The 24,206-nt window shown below is 46.1% G+C and overlaps 1 protein-coding gene across 1 annotated transcript in view; it reads left to right on the top strand.

The window, feature by feature from the left end:
* Positions 1-23,875, top strand: part of HSF2BP (heat shock transcription factor 2 binding protein) — an 87,448-nt gene extending 63,573 nt beyond the window's left edge. Inside the window, exon 9 of the mRNA XM_027547162.1 lies at positions 23,137-23,875. Within this exon, the coding sequence (XP_027402963.1) occupies positions 23,137-23,345 (209 nt within the window). The 3' untranslated portion in view covers positions 23,346-23,875. The remainder of the gene's footprint in view (positions 1-23,136) is intronic.
* The last annotated feature ends 331 nt before the right edge of the window (positions 23,876-24,206 follow it).

The following is a 24,206-nucleotide window of genomic DNA, read 5'->3' as shown; positions in this document are numbered from 1 at the left end:
TATTGTATTTTTAGCTGAAGTGTTCTGACTCACCGTTTGTGTAGTGAATACAATAACATTTCCTAAATCAGTTCCAAGTTTCTGGACGTGCAGAATGAAGGCATATAAAGAAGGTGTGATAGTGGGAGGTGACATCTGCACTGGCTTGAAAGTGTATCCTGCCAGCATCAATGTGCCTGCTTTTCTCTCCTTTATAAAATGTGAAGATTTAGAAGAGCCCCCTGTGTGTGGTGGAGAAGTGCAGGTTATAGATTAGGGGTGCAAATCCTACCTGTTAGCTGTTGACCCTGAGTGAGTTTGTTGACCAGCCTCTGTCCACTCTTGGTCTGTAAAATGGTGACACTGACACTTGCTTCGGAGTGACTACAAGACTTCAGTTAGTCCGTCCATGGACACAGGGCGCCCAGCACAGTGCCTGGGCCTGGGGGTGGACTGGGTCACATAGAATTGTTGAAATCTGTCCATTTTGGACATATAGAAATAGCAATTTCATATGGTTCTGCTGAACACATTTTTCATAATGGTCAGTCAGTTTAGTTCACTTGCTCAGTCATGTCCGACTCTTTGCGACCCCATGGACTGCAGCACGCTAGGCTTCCCTGTCCATCACCAACTCCTGGAGCCTGCTCAAACTCATTTAATAATGGTAGCTATTATTATTAAGAATAAGTGAAAACTGGGAACTGAACATGTCATCAGGATGGCTAAAAGCATTATTTTGGCTTCAAATAGTGTTCAGGGAAAGTTGTGTGTGTGTTTCATGGAGTTAGCTGTGTTCTCCTTCGCATGATTTAAAACCTCGGCCAAAGAAGTAACTTACACGTTTAATTTTCAAGGCCATGCAGAGTGCTTAAATCTCAGGAAGACAGACTTTAATGATTTCATTCTTTAAAGGTTCAGCATCGCCAAGGCAGGGTTTCATCTGTGAGACATGGTAGTGGGAGATTGCCTTCTGTGTACTATTTTGTCGAATATATGTGACTGGCTTATTTTTAATCTGGTAGCCCACACTCACGGTGCTTCCATGGTGAACAGAGTGGAGAGCACACGTGCGTGCAGCTTGTTCTCCGCACGCTCACTACGTGACAGCCCCTGGACTGAGGCCTGTGCTGACTGTGCTGTGTGTATTCTTCAAAGAGGGACATTTATACACAAAGGTGCTGAGGCTCGTGGAAGCCTGGGTTGCTCTGAGGCTGCACAGCTAGGGCTGTGGTGTTTTCGTGGAATTGATTCCATGCGAGTTTAGTGCTGGGGATGGCCACAGAGGCATAGAAAAGCTTCCCTGCTTCTGCACTTAGAAATTTAAGCTGCTGAGCTCTGGGCCCAGGGGGGCAGGGGCTCTTTCTGAGGTTGGTCTCCTCACATGATTTCATGTGGGACTCTGGAGGGGGCTTTTGAGTTAGGATTTGAACACCCTCTGACTTTCACTGGGGTTGGCCCCTGTCTTCAGATGGCCCTCATCTCAGCCGCTCTTCTCCCTCCAGGAGGAGGAAAGCTCTTTGAGGAGTTCTCTTCCTCTGCAGCGTGATCCTCACAGCCCACACCTCCTCTGAGCCAGGGAAGAAGCACCCCTTCCCTCTTCAGGTTGTGTGTGCACGCTCGTGCGCGTGTGCTCACTCAGTCATGTCCAACTTTTTGTGACCCCATGGACTGTAGCCTGCCAGGGTCCTCTGTCCGTGAGATTCTCCAGGCAAGAACACTGGAGCACATTGCCATTTCCTCCTCCAGGGGATCTTCCCGATACAAGGATGGAACCCGAGAGTCTCCTGTGTCTCCTGCATTGGCAGGCGGATTCTTTACCTCTGAGTCACCACGTTGCTTGACAGCAGAGTGTTGGTTTCCCTTTGGCCTAAGGAGATCTTCCTTAAAGTAAAAAAGGCAGTAACGTATGTCAAGACACTTTGTATGTGGTGAATTGCTCGTCAGATGTGAGTTATTTTTATCATGATTCCTTCTGGAAAGGGTCAGACCTGCAGTAGGTGGTCAGTTCTACATGTAGTCCCATGGCAGCTGGATTTCTGTTCCTCCCATCTCACGACTGGAGAGATCAACGTTTTCTTCATTCCTGAAGCTGGTCTGAGAGCCCAGGTGAAACATGGCATCCTCACAGAAGGTCACGGCTTCTCTATGGAAATGCAGACTCTGAAAGAAGCTGCTCTGATTCTCAGGGTACAGGGAGGGTTCCACAACCCTGAATGATGAGGTCCTCATGGGTCTGAGAAAGCACTGTGTTTTCATATGCTCTGACCTCTGTCAGTAGCTGACCGCCTACTACTAGGACTGTGATATAAACACTGTAGCATTTGAAAACTGCTAAACCCCAGAGGTCCAAACATTTTGAGTCTGATTCTTAAGTCAGAAAGAAAATAACAGGCTGTTTTAAAAGCACGGTGAGAACTTCATTAGAAGTGAGGAAGGGGCGGGAAGCCCTCTTGTGGCTCCTGCGCTTGGACCACCTGGTGCACAGGGCTCCTCAGTCCTAGAAGAGTGCAGAGCGGGACACCCAGATCCTGTATGTCTCTGGCTGGTCCTCCCAGACCCTTATTCTGTTCTTCAGTTGCTCAGTCATATCTGACTCTTTGTGACCCCATGGACTGTAGCACATCAGACTTCCCTGTCCTTCATCCTTTACCATCTCCTGGAGTTTGCTGAAACTCATATTCATTGAGTCAGTGATGCCATCCAGCCATCTCATCCTCTGTTGTCCTCTTCTCCTCCTGCCCTCAGTCTTTCCCAGAATCAGGGTCTTTTCTAACGAGTCAGCTCTTCTCATCAGGTGGCCAAAGTACTGGCGCTCCAGCTTCAGCATTAGTCCTTCCAATGAATATTCAGGGTTGATTTCCTTTAGGATTGACTGGTTTGATCTCCTTGTAGTCCAGGGGACTCTCAAGAGTCTTCACCAACACCACAGTTCAAAAGCATCAATTCTTCGGCGTTCAGCCTTCTTTATGGTCCAACTCTCACATGCATACATGACTGCTAGGAAGACCATAGCTTTGATGGCCTTTGCCGTCAAAGTAATGTCTCTGCTTTTTAATACGCTGTCTAGGTTTGTCATAGCTATTCTTCCAAGGAGCAAGCGTCTTTTAATTTCATGGCTGCAGTCACCATCTGCAGGGATTTTGGAGCCCAAGAAAATGAAATCTGACACTGTTTCCACATTTTCCTCATCTATTTGCCATGAAGTGATGGGACTCAAATGGACTGGAATGGGTGAATTTAACTCAGATGACCATTATATCTACTACTGCAGGCAGGAATCCCTCAGAAGAAATGGAGTAGCCATCATGGTCAACAAAAGAGTCCGAAATGCAGTACTTGGATGCAATCTCAAAAAAGACAGAATGATCTCTGTTCGTTTCCAAGGCAAACCATTCAATATTACATTAATACCCCAAAAAGATGTCCTTTTCATTATAGGGGACTGGAATGCAAAAGTAGGAAGTCAAGAAACACCTGGAGTAATAGGGAAATTTGGCCTTGGCATACGGTATGAAGCAGGGCAAAGACTAATAGAGTTTTGCCAAGAAAATGCACTGGTCATAGCAAACACCGTCTTCCAACAACACAAGAAAAGACTATACATGGACATCCCCAGATGGTCAACACTGAAATCAGATTGATTATGTTCTTTGCAGCCAAAGATGGAGAAGCTCTATACAGTCAACAAAAACAAGACCAGGAGCTGACTGTGGCTCAGATCATGAACTCCTTATTACCAAATTCAGACTGAAATTGAAGAAAGTAGGGAAAACCACTAGACCATTCAGGTATGACCTAAATCCAATCCCTTATGATTTTACAGTGGAAGTGAGAAATAGATTTAAGGGCCTAGATCTGATAGATAGAGTGCCTGACGAACTATGGAATGAGGTTCGTGACATTGTACAGGAGACAGGGATCAAGACCATCCCCATGGAAAAGAAATGCAAAAAAGCAAAATGGCTGTCTGGGGAAGCCTTACAAAGAGCTGTGAAAAGAAGAGAAGTGAAAAGCAAAGGAGAAAAGGAAAGATATAAGCATCTGAATGCAGAGTTCCAAAGAATAGCAAGAAGAGATAAGAAAGCCTTCTTCAGTGATCAATGCAAAGAAATAGAGGCAAACAACAGAATGGGAAAGACTAGAGATCTCTTCAAGAAAATCAGAGATACCAAGGGAACATTTCATGCAAAGATGGGCTCGATAAAGGACAGAAATGGTATGGACCTAACAGAAGCAGAAGATATTAAGAAGAGATGGCAAGAATATACAGAACTGTACAAAAAAGATCTTCATGACCCAGATAATCATGATGATGTGATCACTGACCTAGAGCCAGACATCCTGGAATGTGAAGTCAAGTGGGCCTTAGGAAGCATCACTACGAACAAAGCTAGGGGAGGTGATGGAATTCCAGTTGAGCTATTTCAAATCCTGAAAGATGATGCTGTGAAAGTGCTGCACTCAATATGCCTGCAAATTTGGAAAACTCAGCAGTGGCCACAGGACTGGAAAATGTCAGTTATCATTCCAATCCCAAAGAAAGGCAATGCCAAAGAATGTTCAAACTACTGCACAATTGCACTCATCTCACATGCTAGTAAAGTAATGCTCAAAATTCTCCAAGCCAGGCTTCAGCAAAACGTGAACCATGAACTTCGTGATGTTCAAGCTGCTTTTAGAAAAGGCAGAGGAACCAGAGATCAAATTGCCAATATCCGCTGGATCTTTGAAAAAGCAAAAGAGTTCCAGAAAAACATCTATTTTTGACTATGCCAAAGCCTTTGACTGTGTGGATCACAGTAAACTGTGGAAAATTCTGAAAGAGATGGGAATACCAGACCACCTGACCTGCCTCTTGAGAAACCTATATGCAGGTCAGGAAGCAACAGTTAGAACTGGACATGGAACAACAGACTGGTTCCAAATAGGAAAAGGAGTATGTCAAGGCTGTATATTGTCACCCTGCTTATTTAACTTATATGCAGAGTACATCATGAGAAACGCTGGACTGGAAGAAGCACAAGTTGGAATCAAGATTGCCGGGAGAAATATCAGTAACTTCAGATATGCAGGTGACACCACCCTTATGGCAGAAAGTGAAGAGGAACTAAAGAGCCTCTTGATGAAAGTGAAAGAAGAGAGTGAGAAAGTTAGCTTAAAGCTCAACATTCAGAAAACGAAGATCATGGCATCTGGTCCCATCACTTCATGGGAAATAGATGGGGAAACAGTGGAAACAGTGTCAGACTTTATTTTTGGGGGCTCCAGAATCACTGCAGATGGTGACTGCAGCCATGAAATTAAAAGATGCTTACTTCTTGGAAGGAAAGTTATGACCAACCTAGATAGCATATTCAAAAGCAGAGAGGTTTCTTTGCCAACAAAGGTCCATCTAGTCAAGGCTATGGTTTTTCCTGTGGTCATTAATAGATGTGAGAGTTGGACTGTGAAGAAGGCTGAGCGCCGAAGAATTGATGCTTTTGGACTGTGGTGTTGGAGAAGACTCTTGAGAGTCCCTTGGACTGCAAGCAGATCCAACCAGTCCATTCTGAAGGAGATCAGCCCTGGGATTTCTTTGGAAGGAATGATGCTAAAGCTGAAACTCCAGTACTTTGGCCACCTCATGCAAAGAATTGACTCATTGGAAAAGACTCTGATGCTGGGAGGGGTTGGGGGCAGGAGGAGAAGGGGACGACAGAGGACGAGATGGCTGGATGGCATCACTGACTCGATGGACGTGAGTCTGAGTGGACTCCAGGAGTTGGTGATGGACAGGGAGGCCTGGCGTGCTGCGATTCATGGGGTTGCAAAGAGTCGGACACGACTGAGCGACTGAACTGAACTCAACTGATGGGACTAGATGCCATAATCTTAGTTTTTTGAATGTTGAATTTTAAGCCAGCTTTTTCACTCTCCTCTTTCACCTTCATCAGGAGGCTCTTTAGTTCCTCTTTGCTTTCTGCGATAAGGGTGGCCTCATCTGCATATCCGAGGTTATTGATATTTCTTCCGGCAGTCTTGATTCCAGCTGGTGCTTCATCCATCCTGGCATTTGTACTCTGCATTTGTACTCACATGTTGTACTCTGCATATACGGTAAATAAGCAGAGTGACAATATATAGTCTTGACAGAGTCCTCTCCCAGTTTGGAACCAGTCTGTTGTTCCATGTCCGATTATGACTGTTGCTTCTTGATCTGCATACCGATTTTTCAGGAGGCATGTAAGGTGGTTTGGTATTCCCATCTCTTGAAGAATTTTCCACAGTTTGTTGTGATCCATACAATCAAAGGCTCCAGTGTAATCAATGAAGCAGAAGTAGATGTTTTTCTGGAATTCTCTTGCTTTTTCTATGATCCAAAAGATGTTGGCAATTTGATCTCTGGTTCCTCTGCTGCTGCTGCTGCTGCTGAGTCACTTCAGTCGTGTCTGACTCTGTGTGACCCCATAGACAGCAGCCCACCAGGCTCCCCTGTCCCTGGGATTCTCCAGGCAAGAGCACTGGAGTGGGTTGCCATTTCCTTCTCCAGTGCATGAAAATGAAAAGTGAAAGTGAAGTCGCTCAGTCATGTCCGACTCTTAGCGACTTCATGGACTGCAGCCTACCAGGCTCCTCTGTCCATGGGATTTTCCAGGCAAGAGTACTGGAGTAGGGTGCCATTGCCTTCTCCACTGGTTCCTCTACCTTTTCTAAATCCAACTTGTACATCTGGAAGTTCTTGGTTCACGTACTGCTGAAGCCTAGCTTGAAGGATTCTGAGCATTACCTTGCTAGCATGTGAAATGAGTACAGCTGTGCAGCAGTTTGAGCATTCTTTGGCATTGCCCTTCTTTGGGATTGGAATAAAAACTGATCTTTTCCAGTCCTGTGGCCACTGCTGAGTTTTCCAAATTTTCTTGTATATGGAGTGCAGCACGTTAACGGCATCATCTTTTAAGATTTGAAATAGCTGCACTGTAATTTCATCACTTCCACTAGTTTTGTTCATAGTGATGCTTCCTAAGGCCCACCTGACTTCGCATTCCAGGATGTCTGGCTATAGGTGACCAGTCTGGGTCATGAAGATCTTTTTTGTATAGTTCTTCTGTGTATTCTTGCCACCTCTTCTTAATATCTTCTGCTTCTGTTAGGTCCATACTGCTTCTGTCTTTTATCATGCCCATCTCTGCACGAAATGTTCCCTTGGTGTCTCTAATTTTCTTGAAAAGATCTCTAGTCTTTCCCATTCTATTGTTTTCCTCTAGTTCTTTACATTGTTCACTTAGGAAGGCTTTCCTGTCTCTCCTTGCTATTCTGTGGAACTCTAGATTCAGATGGGTGTATCTTTCCTTATCTCCTTTGCCTTTAGCCTCTCTTCTTTTCTCAGCTATTTGTAAGCCCTCCTGAGGGTTGTCCTGAGACAACCATTTTGCCTCTTTGGATTTCTTTTACTTGGGGATGTTTTTGATCACTGCGTCCTGTATAATGTTATGAATTTCCATCCATAGTTCTTTAGGCACTCTGTCTATCAGATCTAATCCCTTGACTCTATTTGTCACTTCCACTGTATAATTGTAAGGTATTTGATTTAGGTCATACCTGAATGGGCTTCCCTGGTGGCTTAGACTATAAAGAGTTTGTCTGCAGTATGGGAAGCCCAGGTTCGATCCCTGAGTCGGGAAGGTCCCCTGGAAAAGAAAATGTCAACCCACTCTAGTATTCTTGCCTGGAGAATTTCATGGACAGAGGAGCCTGGCGGGTTATAGTCCCTGGGGTCACAAAGAGGTGGACACAACTGAGCGACTAACACACACACACACACACACACACACACACACCTGAATAGCCTAGTGGTTTTCCGTATTTTCTTCAATTTAAGTCTGAATTTTGCAATAAGGAGTTCAGAATCTGAGCCATAGTCAGCTTCCAGTCTTGTTTTTGCTGACTGTATAGAGCGTCTCGGAGAAGGCAATGGCACCCCACTCCAGTACTCTTGCCTGGAAAATCCCATGGATGGAGGAGCCCAGTAGGCTGCAGTCCATGGGGTCGATAAGAGTCGGACACGACTGAGTGACTTTGCTTTCACTTTTCACTTTCATGCACCGGAGAAGGAAATGGCAACCCACTCCAGTGTTCTTGCCTGGAGAATCCCAGGGACAGGGGAGGCTGTTGGCTGCCTTCTATGGGGTCACACAGAGTCGGACACGACTGAAGCGACTTAGCATAGCATAGCATAGAGCGTCTACGTCTTTGGCTGCCAAGAATATAATCAGTCTGATTTTGGTGTTGACCGTCTGATGATGTCCATGTGTAGAGTCATCTCATGTGTTGTTGGAAGAGGTTGTTTGCTATGACCAGTGCATTCTCTTGGCAAAACTCCGTTTGCCTTTGCCGTGCTTCATTTTGTACTCAAAGGGCAAACTTGCCTGTTATTCCAGGTATCTCATGACTTCCTACTTTGCATTCCAGTCTCCTATAATTAAAAGGACATCTTTTGAGGGGTGTTAGTTCTAGAAGGTCTTATAGGTCTTCATAGAACCATTCAACTTCAGCTTCTTCAGCATTAGTGGTTGGGGCATAGACTTGGATTACCATGATATTGAATGGTTTTCCTTGGAAATGAACAGAGATCATTCTGTCATTTTTGAGGCTGTACCCAAGTACTGCATTTTGTACTCTTTGGTTGACTATGAGAACTATTCCATTTCTTCTAAGGGATTCTTGCCCACAGTAGTAGATATAACGGTCATCTGAATTAAATTCTCCCATTCATTTTAGTGAACTAAAATTTCATTCATTTTACAGTTCACTGATCGCTAAAATGTTGATGTTCACTCTTGCCACCTCTCGCTTGACCACATCCGATTTACCTTGATTCATGGACCTAACATTCCAGGTTCCTATGCAATATTGTTCTTTACAGCATTGGACTTTACTTTCACCACCAGACACATCCCCAGCTGGGTGTTTCCGCTTTGGCTCAGCTGCTTCATTCTTTCTGGAGTTATTTCTCCACTCTTCTCCAGTAGTATATTGGGAGTCTCCCAACCTGGGGAGTTCATCTTTCAGTGTCATATCTTTTTGCCTTTTCATACTGTTCATGGGGTTCTGAAGGCAAGAATGCTGAAGTGGTTTGCCATTCCCTTCTCCAGTGGACCACATTTTTCAGAACTTTCCACCACGACCCGTCTGTCTTGGGTGGCCTTGCACAGCATGGCTCATAGTTTCATTGAGTTAGACAAGGCTATGGAACAAGTGATCAGTTTGGTTAGTTTTCTGTGATTGTGGTTTTCATTTTGTTTGCCTTCTGATGGATGAGGATAAGAGGCTTGTGGAAGAGGCTAGCCCCTTAGCCGCTCCCTGAGAGAAGGGAGTCTGGGCAGCTCTGGCGTGGCCTGTTCCTGGCCTTCCCAAGGGGTCTCTTGTCTCCTAGCAGGGAAACCAGGATCCATCCAGCAGATTGCCAGCTTTCCTCCTGGAGGCAGAGGAGAGTCTCGCACTCTGGGGTCTTCAAGGGTGTGTGTGTGTGGGGTGTGGGGGTGTGTGTGTGTATGGTGGGATGTGTGTGGGGGGTGTGAGCGTGTAGGGGGTGTGTGTGGGTGTGTGTGTCGGGGGGTTGTGTGTGTGTGGGAGGGTGTTGGAGAGGATTAATTCACAGTTTCTATCAGAATTTGAAGAAGGTTTCTTTAATTTTAAAAAAGATGATAAGAACTGTTGCTCCAAAGATAAACACCCAACTTGTCGACTTGCTGGTGTCTTGGGAAGAGTCGGGAGGTATGGGGCAGCCGACTGACTGATAAGAGGGTATGTCAGTCTCTCAGGCGTATCTGACTCTTTGTGACCCCATGGACTGAGCCCACTAAGCTCTTCTGTCCATGGAATTCTCCGGGCAAGAACACTGGAGTGGGTTGCCATTTCCTTCTCCAGATAAGAGGACGGTGGACTGGTTTTTATCGAATTAAAGTGCTACATAGATTCATCGGCTAAAGGGGCACAGTGAGGTGACTGTGATGTTTTCCAGGGCAGGCTGGCTAGAGGCAGTCTGCTCAGAGACCAGCTGGGCCCAAGCAGCTTACAGAGCAGGGGCTTGGGGAGTACTTGACCTCAGGGCGGCCATTGTGGGATGCCTTTGTCTGCGTCCAGAGCACCTTCTTCCTAATTGCTGAGTACCTCGCAAGCCCAGCTGCCCTCCTCAGAGCTGCCCTGAAACCGTGGGCATGAGAGCAGGGGAAGGATGTGTGGAGCGTAGAGGCAGGCGAGCCAGGAAGCCTGGAGTCACCCGTCCCTCAGTGGTACTCGGCTCCTGTGTGTGTCCCGCGTCCTGTGTGAAGACTCTACTTACCCTGCCTCTTTGCTGGAACCTGGCCAGCCCCTTTCCCCCCGCCAGTCTGCCAGGGTGCCTGCCATTACAGGCACACGGTCTGTGCCCCACATGGTGCTCGGCCATCATCTGCAGCCTGACCAGAGCTCCGTCAGCTCTTGTCCGGCACAGGAGGGACGTGGGTCTGGTCTCTGGAGGTTACTGCAAGGTCCCTGGCTCTCTGTTCATGTTTTTGCTGAGGTTCCTAGTCTGTCTGTTCTCAGTGTGTGGGTTTCCCTCATTTCCCTCACTCGAGAGGGGAGCGTTATAGACCAGTCCTTGCGGAACCCATGTCCTCTGGGCTGTGCACCACGTGGCTGGTTTACAGAGCCACGAGCCCACCGCACATGGGACTGACTCTCACAGCCATGTGTAGAGCGGGTTGTGTTTGCTCCATCTGTCACCTTGGGCACAAATGTGTCACCAGAAAGTGTTTTTTTTCTGGAGTCACTGCTTGCAAGGAGGGGAACCCCGGTCAGAACCTGCTTTGCTTCCCCATGCGGCGTGTGGCAGGTGCCTGCTTGGAGAGCACATTCACCCCCATAATCTCTCATTTGCAAATTCACTCATCCATCCTCTAGACGCTGTTGAGCACCTGCTGATTACTAGGCGGGCTGCTGGCCCGGGAGGTGAGGTGGGGAGGGCTGAGCCCTGACCTGTGCTTTCTCTGCTGGGCAGTAGCCAGGAGACTTGACCTAGGAGGGGCAGGAGAGCTGCACCAGGGGTCTTTTCAGACTCTGAGTAGGCCATTAGACCAGCGTCCAGATGTCCTGGACTCCTTGGGAAGGCAGACCTGGAGAGCTGTGGGACGAAGCTGTGTGGGAGGACTGGGGTGGAGGTGGAGGGTGCACCCCGGGAGCTGTGGGGGCGGGGTGGGAGCGGGGAGCCCATGGGAGGGAGAGGCAGTGAAGGGAAGGGGTGTGGCCTGCGGGACCTCTTGGGCCTTCTGGGGTCTGTAGTGCTGTCTGGTGGCCTCTTGAGGACCCTGGGTAATCTGCAGTGAAGAGAATGCTAAGGCACCTGTAGTTTTGAATATACACAGAAGTCTGTTCGGCCTGACTGACATAGCGCAGGATGAGGTGTAGCAGGGCAGGTGTGTCTGACTCTGGGGTTGTGATGCCACATGACACTGTTCAGTGTGTGTGCTGTATGGTGCCTGTTCTAAGCTAAGTTGACATTTCCAAATATTTGGGGATTTTTATATGTGTTTCTGGTATAGATTTGCAACTTAATTCTGCTGTGGTAAGAGAACATACATGTCTGATCCCAGTCCTTTTTTATTTATTGAGACTCGTCTTTTAGTGCCAGGTGTGGTCTGTCTTGTGAATGTTCCACCATACTTGAAAAAGATTGCATATATTATTGTTTTGGGGTGGTGTGTTCTATAAACGTTAGTAACAACAGCAGCAACTTTCAGGTTGGTTGATATGTTGTTTAGTCTTCTATATCCATACTGATTTTTAATTTTTCTATCAGTTATCAAGAGAAGAATATTGAAATCTTTGACCATCGCTGTGGATTTATTTTTCCTTTCCGTTCTGTCCATTTTCACTTCATGTGTTTTGAAGCTCTCTTATTCAGTATGTAAACATTTGTGATGGTTATGTCCTGTTAATAGATAGAGTTTTCTTTTAATTATTTCAAAATGTCCTTCCTTATCCCTGGTAATAGTCCTTCCTCTGAATGCTACTTTACTTGAGGTTATTACAGCCCCTGCATCTTTCTTTTGATTAGTATTAACTGACGGAGAGTCGTTCAGTCGTATCTGACTCTTAGAGACCCCATGGTCTGTCTATGGAATTCTCCAAGCAGGAATACTGGAGTGGATTGCCATGCCCTTCTCTGGGGACTCTTCCCAACTCGGGGATCAAACCTGGGTCTCCTGCATTGCAGGTGGGTTCTTTACTGTCTGAGCCATCAGGGATTAGTATTAGTATATTTTAATACATATGCAAAACATACATGTATAAAATATACTTGTATGTATATAAAATGTTAAAAAAATGTATTTCCATTCTTTTACCTGCCTGTTTCTTTATATTTAATGTGGATTTCTTGTAAACAGCCTATAGTTGGGCCTTGAATTTTTTTAATTAATTAGAAAAATCTCTGCTTTTTAATTGTAATGTTTAGATAATTTGATTTATTAATTTCTTTGGGACTAAGTGTCATTTTGCTGTTTGCTTTCTACTTGTCGTATCTGTTCTTTGTTCGTTTTCACCCTTTTTTTTTTGATGAATTTAGTAGTTTTGTTTGATTCCATTTTATCTCCGTTACTGGTTTATTAGCTACTTTTCTTTTTAAAAAGTATTTCTTATAGTGGTTACTCTGGTGCATAAGATATATACTTATCACAGTCCACCTTCCAACTGCTCACGTGTAGTGTTAACAGTATACTTCTTTTCCCCCTTCCATTCTCTTAAAATTGTCATATGTGTGTTGAAAACCTAGAAATACATTTTTATTATTTTTGATTTAATCAACTCCCTTGTAAAGAGATTGAAAAGATAGGAAGAAAAGCGTGGGTGATTCCCACTGCTGGTGCTCCCATTCCTTTGTATGGATCCTGGTTTCCACCTGTAGCATTCTCCTGCCTAAAGGACTTCTGCCATTTCTTGGGGCGCAGGCTTGCCTGGGGTAGAATTCTCTCCATTTCTGTTTGTCTTACAAAGTGTTTATTTGCCACGATTTTCAGAGGATACTTTGTTGGGTGTGGGCTTCCAAGTTTCATTACTTTAAAGACATTGCCCCTGCCCTCTGGCCCTCACGTGTTCTCACCAGGAGTCTGCTGTCCTTTTGACCTTTCCTCCGCCTCACGTGGTTTTTCCTCTTTTCCCTTCTGTGAGTCTCTCTTTGTCACTGGTGTTCAGACATCGTGGTGCATCAGACAAGACAAGCCTTGGTGCAGCTCTCTAGGTTTGTGGTTTACCTCACATTTGGATGTTTGGGGCTGTTGTATCTTCACAGTGTGTTCATGTCTTCCAACCCCTCTCCTTCCAGGACTCTTAACAACAAGTTTGGTGTTATCCTACGGGTCACTGCTGCCCTTTGCTTTTTTTTTTTCTCTTTTAGTATTTTTTCTTCTTTGTGTGAGGGCACAATTTCAACAAAGAAAATGACAGCAGGAGTGAATTTGGTAGCTTTGTATTTCCCTTGGTGTGTGGTGTGGCTGTGCTCCTCCTCAGGAAGCATTTGGGAGCAGGCCATCTGTGCGTCCAGCCCCCAGCCTCGTCTTCTCTTCCCCGCCACTGCTTCCCCCCACGCTGCATCATCTCCGGAAACAGACACCGCTGCTGGCACAAACCCTCTTGCTTCAGATCGACCATCCATAAGCTAAACTTCCCAGAAAAATAACCCGAAAGGTAACCCTTGGAAGCTCCTTTAGGTAAGAGGCCTGAATCCTGACAGGCCATAGTTGTGTATAATCGTCACAGCTGGAGGCAGCACGGCAGCCAGTCAGAGTCTAGCAGCCACGCTTATGGGGCTCCTGCTCCACCCAGCATGGGCTTATTATATGTGTTATCTCACATGCCTCTCAAACCCTCTGAGATGGGTGTGTGTCCTGGGGCCAAGACTCAGAGAGAGTGAGAAGTCCTTCCTGGCCAAGGCTGGACAGTTAGAAAGGTACTCTGTGTGTTGGTCACATCCTGGCCCTCTGACTCCACACTCCCCTCCTGAGCCTGTGTGTTCTCTCCTGGGCCATGCTGTCATTATCATTTAAACCTACATTTAATTTGAGATGTGAAAATTGTGTGTTACCTTCATTTAAGAGATGATACACCATTCTGAGAATTCTGTGTTTTCCGGCCATACTTCTGTTATGGTTACTGACATCTGCTTATTTTAATGTGTTTTGACGAGTGTTGAAGTGGGACTAATTTGGGTGTGAGTCAGGCTCTGCGTGTGTGTCAGAGCTGACCCATCTGCTGTGCAAGTGTGTTTTAGAAAAGGAGCAGGTTCCTAGCTGGGCCAGGTGACCTTTTCCCACTTCCCTCTGTGTGTGATTTGTTGTCTGAAGTATTGTGTTAAGAATATGGAGAAAGTTGAGAAGTGATTTGGAAAGAGGGCAGTGCGGAGTCTGTGCTGGAGGGCAATCCAGAAACAGATGAGCTGATGGAAGGAGCCAAGATCCTCACATCCTGTAATTGGTAAAGGTTGACATTATAACATGTTTTTGGATTTTGGGAAGAAAAAATGAGAAATAGGATAAATGATTAGATGCTTTATGTTCCCAGATCTTCAAAATCCAACTTGAAAGCATTCTCTAGGGAACCTTTCCAGATGTCCCACCCCCCAGACTTCCTTAGGGTGTCATGACGAATATTACCAACAGACTTGTGTTTGTACTTTCTCATCTGTTACTTGTTAATGGCCTGCAACTACTTTACTGAAAAAAAAATCTCTAACTAGGTAAGAGAGTAGAGACTAGAGGCTGTATTTATTTTGTCTCCCACAAAGTACACTGCTGCGCTTGGCATCTCCTCTGCAGACTTCACTGCTGAGTTGGGAGGGGCTTCCTCTGCCCCCAGGGTGGCAGACACCATGGGCAGGTGCGCTACAGCCAGGAGCGCTCGAGCAGCGCCTGTCTTACAGGTGTCCCTGAGCGCCAGTCCTGTCCTGGGAACTGGAGGTTCAGAAGTGACCAGGCCAAGCTCTTCCCTCGTGGAGCTTACGTTCAGTTCGGGAGACCTGATGACCAGCAGAGTGGTGGAAATCTTCTAGTAAAGACTGGGTGGTGAGAGGGCTCCCGGGGCCAAGTGGTTCTTCTCTGTGGGCAGTGGAGACCTGAGTGAGGCGGAGGAAGAGCCATCAGAGCTCTGTGATGAGGGGTGGTGCGGGAAGGCTGTGCAGTGGCCCTGAGCTGTGAGGATGTGGAGGTGAAGCAGCCAGTGTGGTAGAGAGGCGTGGGGGAGTGTCAGGAGAGGAGGTCAGGGAACCCGTTGGGCTGGAGTGGCCTGTGCAGGCAGAGCAGGGGTGGCCCTGGGCTGAAGGGCCGTCTCCAGGCTCCATCTGGGTGCTGCGAGGGGGACGGGGCAGGTGTGGGGTGTGGGTGAGAAGGTTGTGGTAGTCTGGGGGTGGCAGGAGTGGTAACGGTGATTGGCATGACTGGATTCAAGATCCATTTTGAAGGGATGGGAATATGAGGGAGGGGAAACCAGGTTGATGCTTAGGTTTGAGGCTGAGTAGTTGGTCCCTGGGCTTCCCTCGTGGCTCAGTGGTAAAGAAGCCACTTGCAATGCAGGAAATGTGGGTTTGATCCCTGGGTTGGGAAGATTCCCTGGAGAAAGAAATGGCAACCCATTCCAGTATTCTTGCCTGGGAAATCCCATGGACAGAGGAGCCTGATAGGCTACAGTCCATGGAGTCACAGATAGTCGGACTCAACAGTCCATGGGGTCACAAAGAGTCAGACATGACCGAGTGACCAAACAACAATCTTGTCCCTGGTGGTGCTGTTGGGGGGACTTGAGAGAAACAGTAATTCTTCTCATGTTAAATTCGGGAGGCCTGTTCCATGTTCAAAGGGAGACGTGAAGGGCACAGTTGGATTTGTGAGCTGAGTCACGCAGAGGCCGGGGCTGGAGGCCGCCCTGTGAGCCGTCATGGTGGAGGACGCCTGTGTGGCTGCAGCCATGGACACCATACAGTGAGTGAGAGGGTCTGAGGCTGGGCCTGGGCCGCACCAGCGTTTTCAGTGCAGGAGGAAAAGGAGGAGGGGGAAGCAGGGAGAGAGGGGGACCATGATGAGGCAGGACGAAGGGGAGGAGAACCCGGAGATTGCGGTGTCCTCCAGCTCCTGTGAAGACCGAGTAGCCAGACACTGTGAGTAAGCTGAGCAGCAGTCGGAGAGCCTGCCAGCCGGGAGGGGAGAAGGCCTGGCTGAGGGGCTTGGAGGGGAGCCTGCGGCCCGACTCGGTACACGCCAGGTGTCAGCATCTTGCTGTGTCTCAGGCAGTGACCCTGGTGTTTGGGAATGGCTTCCGGACTGGCTCTGAAGGCAGCTGCAGGAGGCGTTCTGGATGCTGCTGAGCAGCGGTGGCGTGTCTGCTGGCGCGGTGGCCCTCACAGGTGACCGCTCGGTGGAGAGCAGCCTCTGGTGTGAGAGCTCTGGAGCTCGGCAGAACGGCCCCTCTCCTGCTCTGCATGCTCTGGAGACGTCCTGGGCTGGCCGTGCGGCCAGGCCTGCCCTGGAGGGAGAGCTGGCAGTTCCCTCCGACAGCTGCTGGCCCCCGCCCTCGCGTGCTGCATGCAGCCACACTGATGGAGGCACCGGTTTCCTTCTGTTGGTTTTGTTTCATTCAGCAGATTAGAGTGTCATGGAGAGCGATTAACAATCAAGTCGTATTTTAACCATTCTTGTGATTTAACAGGATTCTGTGGTCAGACCTCTTGCTCCTGCTGCTCCTAAGTCACTTCAGTCGTGTCCGACTCTTTGCGACCCCATGAACAGTAGCCCACCAGGCTCTTCTTATGGAATTCTCCAAGCAGGAATACTGGAGAGGATAGCCATTCTTTTCTCCAGGGGAATCTTCTCAACCCAGGGGTTGAACCTGGGTCTCCTGCATTGCAGGCAGATTCTTTACTGTCTGAGCCACCAGGGAAGCCCATATTCCCTTATTATTTCTTTAGTATCTGTAGGTTCTGTAGTGAAGTCTCTTTCATTCCCAGCGCTTGTAATCTGTGTCTGTCTCTTCTTCCCCCTCCTTTCCTTGTTTGGCCTGGCTAGAATTTTTTCAGTTTTGTAGATATCTTTTTAGCAGGGTCAGCTTTGGGGTTAATTTTTTTTTCCCCTAGTTTTTTGTTTGTCCTCGTTTGTCTTGATTTCTGTTCTTTATTTTTACTTTCCCTTGGCTTGTTTTTGGTTTGATTTTTTTTACTTTTCTATTTAAAAATGTATTTATTTTTGGCTGCTCTGGGTCTTTGTTGGTGCACGTGGGCTTTCTCTAGCTGCAGTGAGCAGGGGCTGCTCTGTCCTGCGGTTCATGGGCTTCACTGTGTGGCTTCTCTCGTTGGGCAGCACGGGCTCTAGAGCTTAGGCTCTGTTAGCTGGCAGCCTGCGGGCTCAGTAGTCGCAATGCACAGGCTTAGTTGCCCCGTGGCGTGTGGATTCTTCCCAGAGCAGAGACTGAACCTGTCTATGTTCCCTGCGCTGGCAGGCAGATTCTTAACCACAGGACCACCAGGGAAGTTCCCCCCCCACCCCGCCTTTTTTTTAAGGTGAAAGGTAAGGAAATTAATTTGAGACTTTTGTTCTTGTCCAACACAAGCATTCAGTGCTATAATTTCCCCTGATAAACAGTGATTTAACTCTTGTCTACAAATTATGATAATGTGTTTTATTTTCATTTCAATCACAGTAATTCCTAGTTTTCCTTATGACTTCTTGATCCACAGATTATTTAGAAAAAAATTCTGAATAATGTTTGGAGATTTTTTTTCACATATTTTCTGTTATTTATTATGTATTTCTGTATTTCTAACTTAATTTTTTGTGATCACAGAACATATTTTGAATTCTTTTGAATGTGTATTTGGTCAAATTGGTTGATACTGTTGTTCAGGGATTCTGTATCTTCACTGATTTTCTTTCTTCCTTTTTTAAAATCAGTAATGGAAATAAAAGGATTAAATTTCCAACTCTTATTGTGAATTAATTTATAATTAGTTATCTATCATATCTAATATGCCACTTTAATGGCAGAAAGGGAAGAGGAACTGAAGAGCCTCTTGATGAAGATGAGAGTGAAAAAAACCAGCTTAAAACTTAGCATTCAAAAAGCAAAGATCATGGCATCTCATCCCATCAGATCAGATCAGATCAGATCAGTAGCTCAATCATGTCCGACTCTTTGCAACCCCATGAATTACAGCACGCCAGGCCTCCCTGTCCATCACCAACTCCCGGAGTTCACTCAGACTCATGTCCATCGAGTCAGTGATGCCATCCAGCCATCTCATCCTCTGTCGTCCCCTTCTCCTCTTGCCCCCAATCCCTCCCAGCATCAGAGTCTTTTCCAATGAGCCAACTCTTTACATGAGGTGGCCAAAGTACTGGAGTTTCAGCTTTAGCATCATTTCTTCCAAAGAAATCCCAGGGCTGATCTCCTTCAGAATGTACTGGTTGGATCTTCTTGCAGTCCAAGGGACTCTCAAGAGTCTTCTCCAACACCACAGTCCAAAAGCATCAATTCTTCGGTGCTCAGCCTTCTTCACAGTCCAACTCTCAAATCCATACATGACCACAGGAAAAACCATAGCCTTGACTAGACGAACCTTTGTTGGCAAAGTAATGTCTCTGCTTTTGAATATGCTATCTAGGTTGGTCATAAGTTTCCTTCCAAGGAGTAAGCGTCTTTTAATTTCATGGCTGCAGTCACCATCTGCAGTGATTTTGGAGCCCAGAAAAATAAAGTCTGACACTGTTTCCACTGTTTCCCCATCTATTTCCCATGAAGTGATGGGACTGGATGCCATGATCTTCGTTTTCTGAATGTTGAGCTTTAAGCCAGCTTTTTCACTCTCCACTTTCACCTTCATCAAGAGGCTTTTTAGTTCCTCTTCACTTTCTGCCATAAGGGTGGTGTCATCTGCATATCTGAGGTTATTGACATTTCTCCCGGCAATCTTGATTCCAGCTTGTGCTTCTTCCAGCCCAGCATTTCTCATGATGTACTCTGCATATAAGTTAAATAAACAGGGTGACAATATACAGCCTTTTCGTATTTGGAACCAGTCTGTTGTTCCATGTCCAGTTCTAACTGTTGCTTCCTGACCTGCATACAAATTTCTCAAGAGGCAGATCAAGTGGTCTGGTTCATGGCAAATAGATAGGGAAACAGTGAAAATGAACAGCCCTTTATTTTCTTGGGCTCCAAAATCACTGCAGATGGTGATTGCAGCCATGACATTAAAAGGCGCTTGCTGCTTGGAAGAAAAGCTATGACAAACCTGGACAGTGTATTCAAAAGCAGAGATATCACTTGGCCGGCAAAAGTCCATATAGTCAAAGCTATGGTTTTTCTGGTAGTCATGTATGGATGTGAGAGTTGGACCATAAAGAAGGCTGAGCACCAAAGAATTGATGCTTTCAAACAATGGTGCTGGAGAAGACTCTTGAGAGTCTCTTGGACTGCAAGGAGATCAAACCAGTCAATCCTAAAGGAAATCAGTCCTGAATATTCATTGGATGGACTGATGCTGAAGCTCCAATACTTTGGCCACCTGATGTGAAGAGCTGGCTTATTAGAAAATATCCTGATGCTGGGAAAGACTGAGGGCAGGAGGAGAAGGGGACAACAGAAGATGAGATGGTTTGATGGCATCACTGACTCAATGAACATGAGTTTGAGCAAACTCAGGGAGATGGTGAAGGACAGAGAGGCCTGGTGTGCAATGGTTCATGGGGTGGCGAAGAGTCAGATACAACTTAGCAACTGAATAACAGCAACAGCATCTATCATATTTTGCTTTGTTTCTCTTGAAACTCTGTTGTTAGGTACATATCTAATTAAGTCTGCTGTGTCTTTTTGATCCACTGACCTCTTTATAATTATACAATGACCCTTCTAAGCACATGGTAATATTTTTTGTTCTGAAGTCTACATTGTCTGATATACAGGCTTTGCAGATTTCTTTTAATTAGTGTTTGCCTGGCATGTTCTTTTAATATTCTTTCATTTTTAACCTGTGTCTTTATTTTAGGTGCCTTGTAGACAATGTATAATTGAGTCTTGATGTTTTATGCATTTTATATCTTTTAAAAATTTTTTATTGGATATAGGTGCTTTACAATGTTTAGTTTCTGCTGTGCAGCATAGTAAATCATTTATTCATCTGCATGTATCTACCTTTTTTAGATTTCCTTTCCATTTAGGTCACCACAGAGCACTAAGTAGAGTTCCCTGTGCTATAGGTTCTCATTAGTTATTGGTTTTATACAGAGTCAGAGATGATTGAGCGACTGAACAACAACAAAATATGTCAGTCCCAATCTCCTAATTCATCCTGTGTATTTTCTGTCTTTTAATCAATGTATTTATACAGTTTTCAGCTAATTTATATAGAAATACAGAAATGCTTGTAGTTGTTTCTTTTCCCTCTTTTTTGTCTGCTGTTGCATTGAGTATTTACTATTCTATCTGCACTGTTCACTTATCATTTACATTTTAAAAGTTTTTTTTTTTTTAGTATTTGCCCTAGGGTTTATAATACAATCTTTAATTGAGATTACATCATGCGAAATGCCAGGCTCAATGAAGCACAAGCTGGAATCAAGATTGCTGGGAGAAATATCAATAACTTCAGATATGTAGATGACACCACCCTTATGGCAGAAAGCAAAGAGGAACTAAAGATCCTCTTGATGGAAGTGAAAGAGGAGAGTGAAAAACCTGGCTTAAAACTCAACATTCAAAAAATGAAGATCATGGCATTGATCCTATTTCATGATCCTACTTCATGGCAAATAGATGGGGAAACAATGGAAACAGTGACAGACTTTCTTTTCTTGGGCTCCAAAACCACTGCAGATGGTGACTGCGGCCATGAAATTAAACGATGCTTACTCCTTGGACGAAAAGCTATGACCAAGCTAGACAGCATATTAAAAAGCAGAGACATCACTTTGCTGACAAAGGTCTGTATAGTCAAAGCTGTGGTTTTTCCAGTAGTCATGTATGAATATGAGAGTTGAAACATAAAGAAGGCTGAACGCCAAAAAATTGCTGCTTTTGAACTGTGATGTTGGAGAAGGCTCTTGAGAGAGTCTCTTGGACTGCAAGGAGATCAAACCAGTCAATCCTAAAGGAAATCAGTCTTGAATATTTATTGGAAGGACTGATGTTCAAGCTGAAGCTCCAATAGTTTGGCCACCTGAGGAGAAGAACTGACTCATTGGAAAAGACCCTGATGCTGGGAAAGAAAAGACTGAGGGCAGGAGGAGAAGGGGAGGACAGAGGATGAGACGGTTGGATGGCATCACCGACTCAATGGCGTTCCAAAGAGTCAAACATGACTGAGTGACTGAACTAAATTGACTTGAATTATTATTAATTGTATTAATTAATCAGAGTTGATTTTAAATTAAAGCATTTAAAATCTTTAAATAATAATGTACTGCTTCAAGTATATTGCAAGAACCCTAAAACAGTGTTTTCCCATCTATTGATCATATTTATTTCAAATTCCTTTTCTAATTGTTTGTACATCTAGGTTATCTGTGAGTCTGGTTCTGTTGATTATTACTTCAGTGGAGTTTTAATCCCCTTGCTTTGTCACTGTAATTTCTGATTGAATGGTGTGCCTTGTGTATAGGGCAGTAGAGTGGAGGTCAGCAGGCTTTTCCTGTAATGAGCCAGCTGGTAACTATTTTGAACTTTGAGAATCACGTGTGGTTTCTGTTGTGTATTATTCTTCTGTTTGTTTTCTTTTAAAATAACCGTTTAAAAAGGTAACAGCCACCCTTAACTCACAGCCTGTGTGGAAACATGGGCTGACTTTGGCCTCCATGCCAGCCTCTGCAGGAGAGAATGAGGTAAAGTGTTCACAGGTCCTATTCTGCTGGGGTGGCGGTGTCGGGGCTGGGCTGGGCTTGGGGTTTGTTGCTGTGGTTACCTCTGCACTGCTGCTTTCAGAACATCTCCTTCCTGTGCTGACGGTGCGGACTGAGTGGCCAGAGCAGTCTCCACCCTCAGCTGAGGGCCTTCCCTTTGGTCTGTGTCCCAGAGGGATCCCCTTCTGTGCTTTTGCTCCCTGCTGTAGACTGCTCTCCTTGGCTGCTGGGCCACTGCAGGTCATGGGGTGAGTGGGGGGAGCTCCCTCTTGTGCCTGCATCCGAGTGGGCGCCTCCACAGAGATCCTGTCCTCCTTCCCGTGGCAGCCGCTCTGATTGTGTCTTTGGTTGTTTCTGTGCCAGAGAGTTTCCTTCCCGTCCCCCCAGACAGAAGGATTTCATAGTCTGGACCCCGGGGGGTTTCTGCCTCCCAGCACAGCAGTCTTAATGTGTCTCGGTGCTTTTGTTCAGTAAAGAAGGGCTCAGGGCAGGGGTGTGTGTGTGTGTGTGTGTGTGTGTGTGTGTGTGTGTGTGTTCCATGGCAGTGCCCACTGAACGCTTGTTTAGTCTACTCTCTTCAATCCACTTACAGCTTAAAGGTTTTTAAAGTGTAGTGCTAGGAAAGAGGTGCAGATTTTGAGTCTGGTTCCTATTACACAGTCTAATGAAGAAATGAATCTGTGGCATGTTTAACGTTCCCATTGGAGAGCCATGGTAAGGAGAAGGGGATCCGTGGTGGTCAGGGTTACAGCTTGCTTGGGGCTCTTGTTTCGGTCCAGCTGCTTCTGCGTGCCTGCTGTGGTCCGTGGCTGCCAGCTCTGTAACTCCAGGGAGCCTCCTGTGGAAAACAGAAGGCAGCTGGAGTGTTGCAGCCGTGACTTTGCGGAGCTCAGTGGCCTGAGCGATGCCTCATCAGTATGTGGTCTCTCGGGTTTGCTGAACTTGGAGTGAAAGCGCTCATATAAGTGAACAGGATTACAGCAGACTACATGAAAAGCCCTCGTATTTTTAGTTCAGCATTTTAAAATTACATGCTTGTGAGTAATAGTCAAAGGTAGAACATTACTAAGTAGAAGATGTTGTTTTTATGTGCCTTTCATGAGCTCAGCTTTTACGTCAAGAAGTGACACCTTTTTGGGTCAGTTCATAGTTCAGTAAACTGTCCAATCCATCGTTCCCAAAGACCAGGAGGCCCTGAGGGTGGCTTCTGCCCAGGGTCCCCTTGGAAGGTTTTATTCTAACTGGACCGTTGCCTCTTTCCCAGATCCCGACGCAGAGGTGTGTCTCCACGTGCTGCGCCTCGTCCAGTCTGTGGTGCTGGAGCCAGAAGTCTTCTCCAGGTCAGCCTCTGAGTTCCGGAGCTCCTTGCCCCTGCAGCGCATCCTGGCTATGGCCAAGAGCCGCAACCCCCACCTGCAGACTGTGGCCCAGGAGCTCCTGGAGGACCTGCGTGCTCTGGAGCGTGATGTGTAGGGGTGCTCACGCACCATCTTCTCCCCGGGTCCCCACTTTGTCCTCCAGAGTCACCAGCCGTGTGCCATGTTACACATGCGGATGTGATGACTAGCGATGGGTGTGAATTGATATGTATCTACAGGACTTCCTCTTGGAAGTAAAAATTCTTGTGGGTGGTTGGTTAACCTTGCCAGAAGGGGAGCCTGAGGAAGGATCTGTCCTTCCAGAAAGGCCCATGTCAGCTGCAGCCGGAAGAGGGCCTTCTTAGAGCGGCTCCTGCTGCCCAGGAGACTCTGAAACCTCTTGGCTCCCTCTGAAAGCGAGAGGTTAAATAACCACCTACCCCATTGGTCAGCATTTTCCTAAGATACATTTTTTGAAAAACAATTCATTCTAATGATTACAGTTAATCCCCCCAGTTCACGTTTATCTTTCAACCTTTTGGTGAACCTATTATTTCAGATGACATTGGACATTTTAGTTCTGTATTTTTTTGCCTCTTTTGTTTTTGAATAAATAAAGCCAGCAGAGTCATTGATGTGCTATAACCATTGTTTTCTGAAGTATTATAAACTTGGTATTAGGAAGTTGCATATTACAATGCATATATGTGGCTGGAGAAAACCTCTCCTTGCACTGTTCTGGGCCCTTTGGCTATAAACTCAGGGATCCAGTTTTTCATATAACATTATCATGGAACAGGCCTTCACACAGTTGCTTGAAGTTCTTTAAATGATGTGCACAGGTGTGTGTCCTTCTCAACTGCATCTGGTCCTGTGGCAGAGAACAGAGGAGGGTGCTGTCTGTTTCTCGTGGGTGCTGCGATATGTGGGCAGAGTCCCCTCTGTCACTCTTAAGAGCACGGCAGCGTGTGGCGTG

This window comes from Bos indicus x Bos taurus, chromosome 1 (assembly GCF_003369695.1).
Source record: "Bos indicus x Bos taurus breed Angus x Brahman F1 hybrid chromosome 1, Bos_hybrid_MaternalHap_v2.0, whole genome shotgun sequence".
Classification (NCBI taxonomy): domain Eukaryota; kingdom Metazoa; phylum Chordata; class Mammalia; order Artiodactyla; family Bovidae; genus Bos; species Bos indicus x Bos taurus.
This window is presented reverse-complemented; position numbering and strand designations above follow the sequence as displayed.